The sequence below is a fragment of the Polypterus senegalus genome, chromosome 4, assembly GCF_016835505.1.
Source record: "Polypterus senegalus isolate Bchr_013 chromosome 4, ASM1683550v1, whole genome shotgun sequence".
NCBI lineage: Eukaryota > Metazoa > Chordata > Cladistia > Polypteriformes > Polypteridae > Polypterus > Polypterus senegalus.
The window spans coordinates 184,597,361-184,613,621 of record NC_053157.1 but is presented as its reverse complement, the minus strand read 5'-3'; the positions used below and the strand labels follow the sequence as shown (position 1 = coordinate 184,613,621).

Genomic DNA, 16,261 nt, shown 5'->3' with positions numbered 1-16,261 from the left:
GCAACGGCGGATGGCAGGGTGGATTGTGTTCACTGACAATGGTTTCTGGAAGTATTCCTGAGCCCATTCTGTGATTTCCTTTACAGTAGCATTTCTGGTTGTGGTGCAGTGTTGTTTAAGGGCCCGGAGATCACGGGCATCCAGTATGGTTTTACGGCCTTGACCCTTATGCACAGAGATTGTTCCAGATTCTCTGAATCTTCGGATTATGTTATGCACAGTTGATGATGATAGATGCAAAGTCTTTGCAATTTTTCGCTGGGTAACACCTTTCTGATATTGCTCCACTATCTTTCTGCGCAACATTGTGGGAATTGGTGATCCTCTACCCATCTTGGCTTCTGAGAGACACTGCCACTCTGAGAAGCTCTTTTTATACCCAATCATGTTGCCAATTGACCTAATTAGTGTTTATTGGTCTTCCAGCTTTTCGTTATGCTCAAATTTACTTTTTCCAGCCTCTTATTGCTACTTGTCCCAACTTTTTTGGGATTTGTTGACACCGTGGAATTTTGAATCAACATATTTTTCCTTTGAAATGATACATTTACTCGGAATAAACGTTTGATCTGTCATCTACGTTCTATTACAAATAAAATATTGACATTTGCCATCTCCACATCATTGCATTCAGTTTTTATTCACAATTTGTTTAGTGTCCCAAGTTTTTTGGAATCTGGTTTGTACTTAAATAGCATATATCAACAACATTCATTTATATAGCATATTTTCATGCAAACAATGTAGCTCAAAGTGCTTTACATTATGAAGAAAGAGAAAAAGACAGAATAAATAATTAAAAGTAGGGAACACTAATTAACATTGACTAAAAGTAAGGTCCGATGGCCAGGGAGGACAGAGAAAAAAAACTCCAGATGGCTGGAGAAAAAAATAAAATCTGCAGGGGTTCCAGGCCACGAGACCGCCCAGCTCCCTTTAGGCATTCTACCTAACATAAATGACCTCAATCAGTCCTCAATGTATTAAGGGTTCTCATGGAAGAATTTGATGATAATGGACTTTTGATCTTTAATCAATTAATGTAAGGACATCATGGTGCTTTGATGTGGTGGTGGTGTAGATCACCACCACAGAAAACCGGAAAAAGAACAGAAGAGAAAGTAGGGATTAGTACGGATTTTGGAGCCACCATGAATAATGATGATAATTAATTGAATATACAGAGCATCAGGATTTAACTAAGATGAAGCTATGAGAAAGCCATGTTAAAGTAATGTGTTTTCAGCAGTGTTTTAAAGTGCTTAACTGTTTTACCCTGATGAATTCCTATTGGCAAGCTATTCCAGATTTTAGGTTGTCAGGGATGCCTGGGGCGATGACCTGGCCGGGACGCCTTGGAGGACCGGAAAAGGGCGTGCACCCATCTCAGACCATGTGGGGGCAGCCACCCTTGTTGCTATAGTCAACGCCAGGAGGCGCCCCCATGCCTTTGGAGCTCTGGACCTGAGCACTTCCGCCACACCAGGAAGTGCCAGGAAGTGCTGGGAGGAAGAGGAGCAGGGACACCCGGAATGCGTCCGGGGATACAGCCGGCACTTCCGCCACACTGGGGCGTGTCGGCGGGAGATTGGCGGGAAGCACCTGGAGCACATCCGGGTGTGAATAAAAGGGGCCGCCTCTCTTCATTCGAGGCAGGAGTCAGGAGTGGAGTGGACTGAGCTTGCTGGAGGAGGTAAGGAGGTGGCCTGAAGAGGAAGAAAGGCATTGTGTGGCCAGGACTTTGGGGACTTGTTGGGTTTGTGTGGCACTTAGGACTTTTGTAAATAGTGTAAATAAACGTGTGGTGGGAAAAATGAACGTGTCTGCCTGTCTGTGTTCGGGCCAGCCCCCAAAATGGCATCCCAAATGGGACTTTCCGCCTGTTCCAAGGCGGAGGGCCCCATCACAAAATAATTTTGTGGTCGGCACAGCACAGCAGGTGCACCCACACACGTGCCGCGGGTGCGGCGTGCCCATAGCCCGACACAGAGTCGCACAGCAGATCGCTACCGGCCCGTGGAGGACTGGTTCTCACCTGGTGCAGGACAGAGACAACGGCCAGGGCAAGACAGCAGCGGGTTCCGACGAGCATGCCGGCCCTGGAGGCGCCCGCAATGTGGTGTCGCCCTGTGCAGCCATGCCGGGGACGTTTCCCCGTGCAGATGGAATCCGGGAGGCAAGTTCCCTGCGTATTGGCAACCGGCCCTGTGGGGCCGAGTGTGTTTTCTGTTCCCAGCGCAGGGGCTGCCTGGATCCACATCAGTGGCGGGGGCATGCCGAATTGCGGGGCTCCAGCGGCGTGGCAGCAGCTACAAGCCCAAAAATGCCATCGCACCAGGAAGAGGAGAGCCAAGATGGCTGCGGACCGGAAGTCCCATCTGCTGACAGGCACGGGATTGGCCGGTGTGTCTTGTGTGCCTGCCAATGACTGTATAGAGGCGGGACCAAGGAATGTCCGTCTCGTGCCCGGGAGAGCCCCGAGTGGGCCAGAGGAAGAGGTCGCCTGCGTGTGTTGCTGACAGACAGGTGAGCTCACCGTCGGCTAACTTCCTGTCTTAGCCGGCTGCTCTGCGTGAGCTGGAGGCCTGCCTACAGCCTGCAGAGCAGCGGTTGTTACAGGTGCTGCGTGCCCCCCAGGGCAGAGTTGCTGGTACTGGAGAGGAAGGCGGTCGCGTCAATTGAAGTGCTGCAAACGGCAACAAGACGGCGCAACGCTGGATTCTTCAGCAGGAGAGGGACGGCGCGGATGGTGAGTACAGCCGACCCCGTAAAGCATAAAGGAGAACTTGTCGAAATTGGCCGTGATACGAATGACCGGCATCGAGTAGGCAGTTCTCCAACAGAGGATGCGGCGGTGAGTGCTGTGCGTGAGGTGAGGGGAGAGACATCGCAAGGGCTGGCAAGACGAGGGCTGATAAGTGCCCTGGGTCCTAGCGCCCTATGCTCCGAGCCCGCGACAGTCTCCCGTCGCTCTGTGGGGACGCAGACAGGATCGGATCTGAGCGTTTGTCATGCTCAGACCTATACCGTCACGGCGTCCCAGAGGAAAAAAGGCCGGTTCCTCCGATATGGGAGGACGTGAGGCAGGAGGCTCACGTCCGGTTGCTGGCCGCCCTCTGCAGGGGCAGAGGGAACCCATGAGGTCAGCAGAGAGGAAAGGACTGCAGGCGGTCATGTCTGTTTCATCGACAGGAGGGACACGGAACCCACGGAGGGGGTGCCGAACAGGCAAGTACCAGGGTGCGGGTTGGAGGGGGGAACGCTGCCAGTGCGCAGCACAGAGAGACGCCAGGGAAGGATGTGCAGGCAGCGGCTCTGCCCCCTTGTTTCTATTTGTTACAGGACTGGACCCTGGACAAGCAGTAGGACCCGCTTCGTTGGGAACCTGCCCTTATGGGACGGGCCGTCTGACAGGAGGACTCTCCACTGGCGAGGGGGTGCTGCCACAACTGGCAGAGGCTATGAGGGTGCGAGTGGCTCCAACCAAAGGGGCATGACAACCTCTGAGAGAGTGCCGAAGGAGCAGGCCCCAGGGTGCAGAGTTGGACCCCGGTGGCTCAGGAGTAGGACCCTGCTTCGGGGGTAAGCTGCCCTTGCGGAGCGTGCCACTCCTCCCGAGTGGTCTTCGCTGGCGGTGGGGCACTGTCAGGGATGCCTGGGGCGATATCCGGCCGGGACGCCTTGGAGGACCGGAAGAGGGCGTGCGCCCATCTCGGACCAAGTGGGGGCAGCCACCCTTGTTGCTATGGGGACCACAGTTACAGAGCTTTGCAGCTCAACCCTGTAGCGGCCAGTGGTCATCACCAGGGGGCGCCCCCATGTCTTTGGAGCCCTGGACCTCAGCACTTCCACCGCAAGAAAGGCATAGTGTGGCCAGGACTTTGGGGACTTGGGTTTGTGTGGCACTTAGGACTTTTGTAAATAGTGTAAATAAACGTGTGGTGGGAAAAATGAATGTGTCTGCCTGTCTGTGTCCGGGCCAGTCTCCACAAGGTGCATAACAGCAGAAGGCCGTCTCACCACTTCACTTCTTTTAAGTTTAGCTCTTGGAATTCTAAGTAGACACGCATTTGAAGATCTAAAGTTATGATTTGGAGTGTAATATAAGATGGAGCGAGATTATTTAAGGCTTTGTAAACCATAAGCAGTATTTTAAAGTCAATTCTAAATGACACAGCTAACTAGTGTAGTGACATCAAAACTGGGGTGCTGTGCGCGGATTTTCGTTCCCAAGTTAACATTCTAGCAGCTGCATTCTGCACTAGTTGCAATCGATTGATGTCTTTTTTGGGTCGTCCTGAGAGAAGTGCATTACAGTAATCTAGCCGACTGAAAACAAAAGCGTGAACTACTTTTTCAGCATCTTGCAATGTTATAAGAGGTCTAACTTTTGCCATTATTGGCAATCAGTAAAAGTTCTGTTTTCTCTTTATTTAATTTGAGAAAATTACTACTCACGCATTCGGAAACACAAGTGAGACACTGTGTCGGTGAATCAAAAGTGTCTGGGTCGTCAGGTGCTATTGATAAATACAGCTGTGTGTCATCAGCATAGCTGTGGTAGCTCACGTTATGCCTCGAGATATTCTGACCTAACAGAAGCATGTAAATCAAAAAGAGCAGCGAACCCAGGATAAAGCCTTGTGGAACACCATATAGAATATCATGCGTCTTTGAAGTATAATTACCACAACTATCAAAGAATTTTCTACCTGTCAGGTAGGATTCAAACCAATTTAAGACACTGCCAGAGAGGCCCACCCATTGACTAAGGCGATTTCTAAGAATACCGTGATCAATGGTATCAAACGTGGCACTCAGATCTAAAAGAATAAGAGCAGATAAACGACCTCTGTCTACATTTACCCGCAAGTCATTTACTACTTTAACGAGTGCAATTTCTGTACTGTGATCTGTTCTGAAACCCGACTGAAACATCAAGAATAGCATATTTACTGAGGTGATCATTAAGCTGCATAATGACTGCCTTCTCTAGAATTTTACTTAAGAAAGGCAGGTTAGAAATAGGTCTAAAATTTTCAAAAGCAGAGGAGTCAATATTATTTTTCTTGAGCAGGGGTTCAACTACAACAGTCTTAAGACAGTCTGGGAAGACCCCCGTATCTAATGACGAGTTTACTATGTGAAGAATACTATCACTTACTATACTTAGCACGCCCGATACTTCTTTGGAAAAAATGTGTTGGTATTGGGTCAAGGACACAGGTGGAGGGCCTCAGTTGAGAAATAATTTTTTTATAATTATTATATCGACATTATAGGCAAACATGAACAATAACACAATCTAACAAAAACATTTTCAGAAAGTGGAGTGAAATATGTGTGATTTTGGCGATTTTTACTGTGAGCCTTATTACTGTTAAAATTGATTTAGTAACTCATTATTAGTGCTATATTTAGTTTTTCTGATTGAATTATAAGATAAAATAAATGGTTTCACCAGTACTTACTGTATAATGCTATTTTTCACTTCTTATTACATATTTACAATTTATATGTCAATATTCTTTTTTTCATTCTGTCTACACTTCACTGTTACTATTTCCATTCACAAATAACTCAAAGTGGGCTTCATATTGACTCAAAAACGTACTCGCTTTTCTTTTGCAGCTGTCTACTCAGCTCTTTTATGGAAAGAGAGAGACTACTGTTGTGCTAGCTCACCCCACTATCAGTGACGATGAGAGGTCCCAGGAGGAAGGTAATGTTGTGGCAGACATCAACTTCACCCCATCCACCCACAACCTGGACACTTCATGCCCAAGTGACATGTGTCTCTCTGCCAAGAGGTACTTTATGCAGCCTGCAATGGAGTTTTTTAAAAAAAAAAAAAAAAAGTGCGAGGATGACAATGAGGAAGAGGACAAAGACCAGCCAGCACCACAAGCCAGGAGACTCACCAAGAAGAGGAAGAGAGCAGAAAATCTAACTACCTGGAAAGAGCAGAAAATCTAACTACCTGGAAGAAGTTTGACCTGGGCAGCCCAGTCCTGCCTGAGTACCAGCACTCTCTTATTTTTTTTCTTTTTGTGACTCCATTTTAGTACTTCATCAGGTAATTCGGCCCCCAAGAAGATGAACAAGAATGCCGTCACTTGTTGTATGTGTGACTATGTCACCAATGATGATGGGATCCAGGCCCTCACGTGGAAGGACAAAAATGTCACTCTGCTGTCAACACACATGGGGGTGTAGCCCATGTCCTCAGTCTACTGGTACCATAGTGACAACAGGAAGCAAAAAGTGAGCTGCCCTGCTATCATCAAAAGCTACAATGCCAACTTGGGATTCACTGACAACAGCAACATGTTAGTTCACCTCTGCTGTACCCCCATGAATTCCAAGAATTGGTACATGTGGATGTTTGCATATGCAATTGATGTCAGCCTCATGAACACCTGGTTCATCTACAGACGGGACTGTAAGGCACTAGCTGTGGATGACTTGTCACTAAAGAAGTTGAAGATTATGGTGTTCAGGAGTGCCAGTAGCCCGAAAGCAGTTACGGCTCGTCGTCCCCCCGGCCCCCGCCCCCACCTCAGCACCTCTAGTGATGACCACATACCTGTCCAGGGACACTGCAGCCACACACCAGATAATTCTGTGAGGTTTGACTTGAGCCCGTTTCATGCCAACCACCAGACCTGCAAGTACTGCTTTAGGAAGGGGAACATCTTGAGGGGTCTGCAAGGTCTACCTGTGCTTTAATGCTGAGCATAGCTGCTTTATCAAGTACTAGTGACTGGACTGGACTTTGATACATTTGTGAAATTTGAAAGAAAACAAGAAAAAAAAGTTCCTAAATAAACATTCCTTTATTTTTATATGTGTTATTGTTATATTTTTTATATATAAATTTTCTGGATTTTTTTTTTACCTTAGACCAGTGAGGAGCCATATGTGGTAATTTTATGGACCTTGATTTGCAACATAATTAAAAAAATTTAAAAAAGCCACAGTAGTAAACAAAATGTATTGCAATATCCTCCAATAAGATTCTAGGCTTGAAATTTGTAATTTCCAAGTATTTCAATTAGTCTCCTATAAATTAACAGAAGGTGCCACAAAGGAACAATAAGGAAACTCTGACAAGTTTGTAAATTGTATAACCGTGAATAAAACCCTATACAGTGTTAAATAAGCAACTATGTGTTAATAAACAATATGTCATATAGGAATTTAGGCTCTTTAATATTTACGTTTTTTAAGCAGTTTACACTCATCTGTACAATTAAGAGAATAAAGAAACACAGGCAAAAAAAAGCATTGCTACCAACAGATGAAACTAAAAAAATATTAATAGAATCTATATCGATGTCATTTTTCCATTTGTGTCACAGTAGCAGAGCTCTCAGCATCAAGATGAACACTGTTGTTTTACCTATATTTCTGCCCAAATACAAATATGGTATATTGACAGGAAAAATAGATTAAAGCAGTGCCACTTTTACCTCTGCATAAACATAAGTCTTAAGTCTTAAAGTTCCAAGTAACTATTCTTTTTTTCATTTACACAGTTATCTTTAGATAATGTACTAAACGTTCCACCAGCCATAACAGCAAAACTATAATTAAGCATTCTAAAAAAAATCTGACTGGTGCTACATGTATAGCACTCTGATGCAAAACAATGATGTTTGTTCTAATGTTTCAAAAGTAAGCAAAAAAGATTACAGATCTCCCTTTATAAGGTATTAAATATTGATCAATAGATTACTGTAAAGGCTGAAACCCTGCATTCACAATGCTTAAAACATATTTATACAGGCAATTCTAAGTAAATAGAACCGTGGGCTTTATTCCTAATTAGCCAGAACAGAAAACAATTTTTGGTTAATTTAAACTTGCTTATTTGGCTGCCCAAACACAACGTGGGTAGCAGCAGCAAAGAAAAAGACAGAAGGCTTACCTATCTGTATGGGCTTGGTCACCAATGACCGCCGATTACAAGTACATTTTTACTTAAATATTCACCTTTAAAAATAAACCAATAACATGTCTTAACTGAATCTATAATCAGTTCAGGTATTCTCTTTGACTATTACTGATAGGACTGAATTCTGATGCAAAAAAAATGAACTCTTCTGCCACCTAGAGTTATAATTATGACTTGTTTCTTTCAAAAAAGAATTACCTTGATCCCAGTTCCGAAAAGCCACCTTTGACAGTAAATGCAAGCATATATTCTTCATTATGTCATCAAATTCCATGGATATTCCACCTAAAAGATTAAATCCACATTTAGAAAAAAGTAATTTAATGCAAATATATACACTAGCAAAATACCCGCGCATCGCAGCGACGAAGTACTGCATTAAAATTTTTATTAACAAGAAAATTAAACCTTTTTAAACTGAGGGAAAATATGCCAATAATTAATTTGTTAAGGATCTCTTTGTATACCATGTTGTCAGTTTGGCCCTCTGGTTGTAACATGACCAAGCTGTGCGCTGAGCTTACTCTTGAGCATGTAACTTACAGTTGGCCATGTGAACAGTAATCTTGTCTCATATCTCACAGCTTGGATTGCTGCTGTCATAATCGGTTTGAGTTTCATGGTTTATTTCAATTACGACAGTATTTGCTGGATTTGTTGTGTTGAAGTGACATTTGGCATCTGTCAAACGTTGTAAGCACACAACCGGTTTCATCGATAAAATCACATCCAGCTTTTGAGAGCTTAAACATTCATAAACATCAAAGTGTCCACTACTGAAATCGTCACCTGTGAATCTAAGATGTTTAAGAGGCATTGGCGGTTGTCGAAAGGTGTAAAATATTTGGCCATTTCGGTACACTTGAAAGCGACAACCAAACAATTCAGCGGCAGCCATCAACTCGCATGCAGAACCATAGGTGAAGGCCTTAAGCATTTCACTCTTATAGTGCTCCTGTGTAGTATAATTATCTCCTGTACGGTCATCAGTCCACACCTTGAACCTGTCCCAGTCATTCAATACATAAGACAGAATGTTCCTCCGGATATCAAGAGTGAGCCTGATATGGCCGTGCAATATGTAACAAAGAGAATGGAAAAGGTAGGTGCTATCTCTGGGCATGGAAACCACTCGGTAAGTGACAGTTCTTTGATCGATAGTGATCATCTCGATAGACATGGTAATGGGGGTTGGAACGATAAAGGAAATGGGTACCTGAGCAATGTAAAGTAAGTGTAAAATACCTATACAATAACTATAATTGTAATAAACAAACAATAAAACAGCGGAGAAGCCGTGGATTCAACAAAAAAGCTGTAGTTATCAGTAGGGAGACGTGAATCCCGTGGCGAAGCAAGGAAGGGAATGTACAGACCGTAGCGACGGACGGTCTTATATAGGCAGGCAGCCAACAACGTGGGAGGTGTTGGGATGGGGGACCCAACGCCACCTCACACGGTGACTGAGGTGCAGGCTATGGACGTATATATGTAAGTAAGTAGGATTCAGTTAGCGTTGGGAACCAGTGTACCAAATTTCTTGAAGATGGGCCCATAAGGCATCATACCACCGAAACAAGTACGTACATTGGTTTCGGTTAGTGCAGGGAAGCCGCCTACCAAATTTCAAGAAGATGGGGCCATAAATAAGAAAGTTCAACATGGCGGATGTTGTTGATTGTTATGACCGTTACGCGTAGAATTTCGAAATGAAACCTGCTTAACTGTTGTAAGTAAGCTGTAAGGAATGAGCCTGCCAAATTTCAGCCTTCTACCTATACAGGAAGTTGGAGAATTAGTGACGTTGGAAAGTTCAATATGGTGGCTGACAGTGGCGTCATACCACTGAAATTAGTATGTACATTGGTTTCGGTTAGCGCAAGGAAGCCACCTACCAAATTTCGTGAAGATGGGGCCATGAATAAGAAAGTTCAATATGGCGGACGTTGTTGATTGTTATGACCGTTACGCATAGAATTTCGAAATGAAACCTGCTTAACTTTTGTTGTAAGATATATATAAAATCCTTAATCTGTCCCAGATCCTTTGACTTATACCAAACAGGACGTATAACAAATTAATTTTTCCCATAAGAAATAAAGGGAAAATGATTAATCCGTTCCCATGACAAAAAAATCCTATTGTTATTTTCATATTATACATTGATGGGGTTGTATAAAATTGTTTAAACACTGCTTAATACTAAAATACATAAATACAAAAGCAATTAGATGAAATAAATGAAAATTTACTGACACTCGTGGGCAGTCATGGCTTTGTCTCGAGAGAGGTGTTCTAGCACACGAGTCATATTCCAAACAAAGGTCATATAATAAGCAAAATTTTTCGCATCCAAACAGGGCGTATACCAAGTTACCACTGATTGAGATTAAATATATATATTATATTTATACACATATATATATATATATATATATATATATATATATATATATATACACACACACACATACATACACACACACACACACACATATATATATATATATATATACATATATATACATATATATATATATATATATACAGTAATCCTCACTATATCGCTTTGACTTTCAAGGTTTCGCTCTATCTGATTTTATATGAAAGCATAACTAAATATATAACGCGGGTTCTGCGGGCAATGTGTCTTTTTACTTCCTGTACATGCTTCCTCAGTTGGTTTGCCCAGTTGATTTCATACAAGGGACGCTATTGGCGGATGACTGAGAAGCTAACCAATCAGAGCACGCAGTTAAGTTCCTGCGTGCTGAATGCAGTGTTAACCAGGAAGTCTCGTCTCGCTCATTCAGCATCAACGTGTTTCGCTGTGTAAAGAGTTGTGCTCTTTTGCGTTTATCTTTGTGCATAGTCAAGCCCTTCATTATGGCTCCAAAACGATCTGCTACTGCTTCAGGGGCCGTGCCCAAGCGCAAACGGAAGATGTTAACGATTGCTGAAAAGGTAAACGTTTTGGATTTGTTGAAGGCTACGATTCTTTTTATTTAAAAAGTAGGAAAGGAATATAAGATCTACGGCCGCAGTGTCCTTTTAACCAGGGTGCAAAACAAGTTGTAAGTGGATGTAATAAGGCAGTAGTCTGGATGGAATCTGCTTTAGGGATTTGGATTGAAGACTGCCAGAAGAAGAACAACGGCAGTGCTACACAATCGCCTGAAGTGGCTCCTTTAAGGGCTGTAACACTCTCCTTTGTTGTGCAGTAAAATTAAACTCATTGTTATCGGACAAGTCATCGTGTCATTGTTGGTGAGTAACCATAATTAATTTTCTACTTACAGTACTTAGTACATGTACATACGTTTAGTGTCACTGTACACACACATTTACTGTATACTATTTTTGTTGCATTGTACATATTTATTGCTGGTGGCATGTCTATCGTAATGGCTGTAACATGCGATATCGGAGACACTCAATATCTTTAAAATAATATTTAGGTTTTACTGTATATAAACAGTGTGTTTATATACATAATTTAAATGAATCTTACCTAATATCTAAGATAATACAAAGGGATTATGCTGTATAACTCTGCGGGGAATATTTATAAACAGTGTGGGAGAGTTTATAAGGGCTTAAAATATATAAAAATAACCATAGAAACATATGGTTTCTACTTCGCGATTTTCACCTATCGCGGGGGGGTCTGGAACGCAACCCCCGCGATCGAGGAGGGATTACTGTACACACAAAACCAAATATCTATAAATAAAAATCATATGATTAACCAGATTCTTACCTTTACAACATTCAAAATGCAATTCATTTAAAAAAAGGAACACCATCTGTTCTCCGCACTGATTTAAGCTTCCAAGGTAACTACTGAATTTCGGTTGGTAAAGCAATCTCAGAAGAGCAGCTTCAAAATCTTTCCAAAATAATACTCTATACTGTGAGTAAAAAATATTTGTTTCTGCTGAACTTTGAAAGTTTTGGCACCCTGAAGATTGTATTCTTGAAAAGTCTATGTCACTTTCCATACTTAAGTTATCAGAATCAGTAGCAACTGGTTTATCAGGTTTAGGTCTGTTTAAAGCAAGATACCCCAAGGCTCCTGTGGAAGACAGTGCTTTGAGAATTTTATCCATAAACTCTTTGTCTCCTTTTAAAAACTTTTTAAAAGGATGCTTATCTGAAGAAATGTTTGTTCCATGTAGACTCTCCCCAAGTTTTGGTCTCAATAAACCAGATCTAATGGCCTGGCCACCTGTCTTTGACATTCTTTTGAAAAAAGGCACTTTTACATCATTCCAGTCCATAGAATTAAATTTAACTCTATCAATACAAGAAAGAAACTTGTTCTGATTGATCATCCAACAATATAATATCATTGCTGCCATTCTTCCTCTTTGCTTTGAGAGAATCCTTAAAATCTTTGCAACAGCAAATGTGTTCACAGGAACGCTTTCACTACTATATTGTACCATTTTTGATTTGTGAGGCAGTGGGTTGAATTCCAGATTTCCTTTACATATATAGGACTTCTGTGGGTCAAAGTATCTTGTTTCTAAGTTAATTTCTGAAACTATGTTGTTGAATATTTTAACTGCCTTGAAAGTATCAAATATTGTCTCAGCGGTCAGACTTTCAGGTGTGGTTAAAGCCAAGACATTAAAAATTATTTTAATATATTTTTCCATTAGAATAAGGGAATGAAGGCCAAGCATATTCAAAGAGATTTTCATGTCTTCCAAATTGTGCTGCTTCTGGAATAGAATTGGTCTTAACCAATTAGTATGGGTAGCTTTTTCATAAAGACAGCCCCAGTGACTGGTGTGAACCCTTAGCTCCTTACAAAGACTGCTGAGGTTATATTCTGGAAAAAGCTGTGCAGCATTCAGATTTTCAGACAGCATTCTGAATTGTTTGTCCAATTTGATGATTAACTTTGAAAGATGGGTGTTAAAATCCAAGACACCCTTTAGGCGTCTAGTATATTCATGAAAGAAAAGGAGCTGTGATCTTTGTTCCAGTAAAGTCTGCAGCTTTCCATAATGCTTCCCAAGAGTTCCATAGGCAGGGTGGTAAAAGAATTCACATGACTGAGAAGAGTTGGGTATTTTTTTTATATGGCCATGCAGAAACTGGGTATTTGGATAATGAATTATACTGAAATGCATCTTCATTCCAAGGACACATTGCTCAAGCCTTTGAAACTTCTCTGAAGAATGTGAATTGAACTTATCTTCACTAATAAATGAATCATCCACATCAGAAGAGCTACCATCAGATCGTTGCTTGAGCCACCATTTTAATCCAGGATTTAGATGGGTCCTTAAAAGTGCTTCAGCTTTCTGTATTGATTTTGTCAAAGTGTTTTGAGCACCAGGATCTAAAAAGGTAAAAGATAAGTAAGCAAGAATAAATAATAATTAAACACAATTTTGAGCACTCAAAACATTGAATCGAAGTCTGAGTCTATAACCAATTTAAAAAAATATTTAAAAAAGGGCATCAGCTTATTCTAAAATACACCATAAATCTTGCTATTTAGTTTTTATCACATCGTCTCCTTAGACATCATATGTGAAGCAAGCAGGTAAAATCCAGAGGTCATAAATTTATATCACTCTTCATGCTGAATGTTAGTTTTATTTTTAATGGGGAATTCATTTGTGGTATTTTACACTATTTTTATAATATATACATACTTAACTTTAGGTTAATGATAAACATACATTCCTTTGCTTAAATTAGTCTTTTAGAAGAACATTTCAGCAAACCTGAAAACCTAGTTCCAAATGTTCAGATATAAAACTACGCCCTCTCAATCAACAACACCTCATATGCAAAATTTGACTGCAGTGAGAATGGTACATTACATGTCAAGAGGTAAAATTGTTAAGTGTCATTAGTAAACGGAGGGTCTTAAAGTATATGCCTAGAAAGAACTCCAGATCATAAAATGAAGCATCCACTTTAAGGATGCAACTACTTTGCGTTTTTTTTTTTTTTGCTGAAGACCAGTGTATTACCTTTCATACATGAAGCAGTAAAGCATTTCTAAAGTCAAAAGACAAGGGGAAAACCACAGTAGTGGTGGACTAATAATGGCATAATTCACATACCAATTCTGGCCTTAAATGGCATAATATACAAAACACAATATGCGATTTGTAAACTACTTTTCAATTGGATGTTTGTGTTTCTTGCAGTAAGAAGTTTTAAAGTAAGTTTTGCAGTTTAAACTGAAAGTACACATGACAGCATATAGTCTGTGAAGAACTGGCAAGCATGAAAAAATGGAAAATTAAAATAAACCTAGTTTTGCATGCCGTACAACAAAAAGGGTAACTTAACTGTTACCATGCAAATAGTCACTGTTGTAGAAGTCCAAAACTGTTTAATTAACAGCTTGAATTATCAATGCCATGTATATCATTCAGAATACACTTGGCATATTTCATAATATTACAGAGAAGAAGCAACAGCCTAAGAACACTGTCAGTGAGACAGGAAAATGGAAGTGGCAATATCAACAGTGAATAAACACTGATTCTGTGTAAAAAGCCGTAAAAACTTTACTGAGACTTAAAACTCTACAACAATATTACAGTAAAAACATTCCGTGAATATAAGTGTATACAGTATACTGTATAACAATGTTAATGAATGCAACCCTGCTTTACACAAAATGAACAAATAACTATGCAAAAACTGGAAGAGATCAGAAAAAACTTAGAGAAAGGTATTAACCATTGTATTATATAAAACTTAACATATAACTTGCAGCATTTAATGCATTATTTTTATTATGTTCATAAACACAGAGTACTCTTATTCTTCTTATCCACAATCACAATTAGTCCTCCCTGTACTCACAGCCTACTGTATATTCTTCTGAATGTAGTTATGCTTACTATTCATGACAGTTAAGCACTATTTTTAACAAGTTTTTTTTTTTTTTTATTATTTATTAAAAGGGTCATGGCTCTCTTCAAAGTAATAAACGGGAAGGCTCAGCAGTGGGTAGGTAAGCAGCCAGCCTTAAGACACCCAATTAGGCAAAGGGCTTTAGCAGAAGATAAGATAATATGAAGTTAGTTAGCAGCAGATATTCACTAAGCAAGTTTTTCTTTTTTTAAATTCAGAATGAACAGTTCTTAGCTGTCAGGAAGAACAGCACTCAAGGAGGGTGGCAGTGTAACAGTTCATTAATATGAAGGAGTACAAAACAGTGTGATTGGGGAGTTTTTAAGTAAGGAATAAGAGGAGTGCTAAGGTTAGGAGGACAGACAGAAAAAAGTAAAGTTAACCTCACAGAAGAACAAACAGCAGGCAGTCAAGAGGGAGAATATTGCAGGACTTTTGGGGACCAGAAGGTGTAAAATAGCTGCAGCAGTTCAAAAATTTTATTTCTTTGGCTTAATTTTTTTTTAGTTTCATCATTTAAGTTAAATCATTTAATTTTAATTAAAAAGGCAGTTATAGTAATCCTCAATCAAATTTTAACAATGAGGCTAGTGCAATGCAAGCCCTGTTAGATGCTACATTTTTTTATGTGATGGCTTGGAGGAGCCAGTCTTCTATGAGGGCTACATCTGTAGGAGATGCCAGCGGATCCAGTACCTTGAGCTCAGGGTCGCTGAACCAGAGGAGGAGCTGGTTGGCCTATATTGTAGTATAGAACTGGCAGACTTGGCTCAGGTGTCCTTTAAAGACATAGTGTATACCCCTAAGGTGGCATGGGAGGAGAATCCAGAACAGACAGGTACAGATAGGTGGGTCAGAGTCACAAGACATAAGGTAAAGTTTGCACACTGTCTGGGGGCATCAACCCCAGATCTGGAAGTGTAAAACCGTTTTCAGGTCCTTGTGGAGCTAGACAGTGTCTCTGAAGATTCTGAGGTGATAGGCAAGGATGAGGAACTCCAAAGGGCCACCTCAAAACTAGTTTAAAGAAAAAGAGGTAGTGATAGTTGGGGACTCAATCATTAGGGGGACTAAAGCACAGGTTTGTTCCAGAGTACTGTATGTTGCCTTCCTGTGCACACGTGGGAAACATCCCTGGAAGGGTGGATCCAGTGGTCATTGTCCATGATGTAACAAATTACATACATAAGGGTAAGTCTATCAGTTTTGTAATCCAAATTTAAAAAGAGTTAGGTGCCAGGCTGAGGAGCAAAACTGACAAGGTAGTCTTCTCTGAAGTTCTGTCTGTGCCATGCGCCTGTCCAGGCAAGATTGAGGAGATCAGAAAGCTTAATGTGTGGCTCAAATCTTTGTGCAGGGGCATCCTTTTGGAACAGATGGGACCTTTTCCGCTATGACGGGTTACATCTG

The 16,261-nt window shown here is 41.2% G+C and overlaps 1 protein-coding gene across 1 annotated transcript in view; it reads right to left on the bottom strand.

Annotated features, from left to right (window-relative positions):
* The window catches only part of ccdc142 (coiled-coil domain containing 142), a 121,676-nt gene that overhangs the window by 80,446 nt on the left and 24,969 nt on the right, over window positions 1-16,261 (bottom strand). Inside the window, exons 5-6 of the mRNA XM_039751767.1 lie at window positions 11,718-13,310; window positions 8,156-8,242 (exon numbers count right to left, since the gene is read on the bottom strand). Of these exons, the coding sequence (XP_039607701.1) occupies window positions 8,156-8,242; window positions 11,718-13,310 (1,680 nt within the window). The remainder of the gene's footprint in view (window positions 1-8,155; window positions 8,243-11,717; window positions 13,311-16,261) is intronic.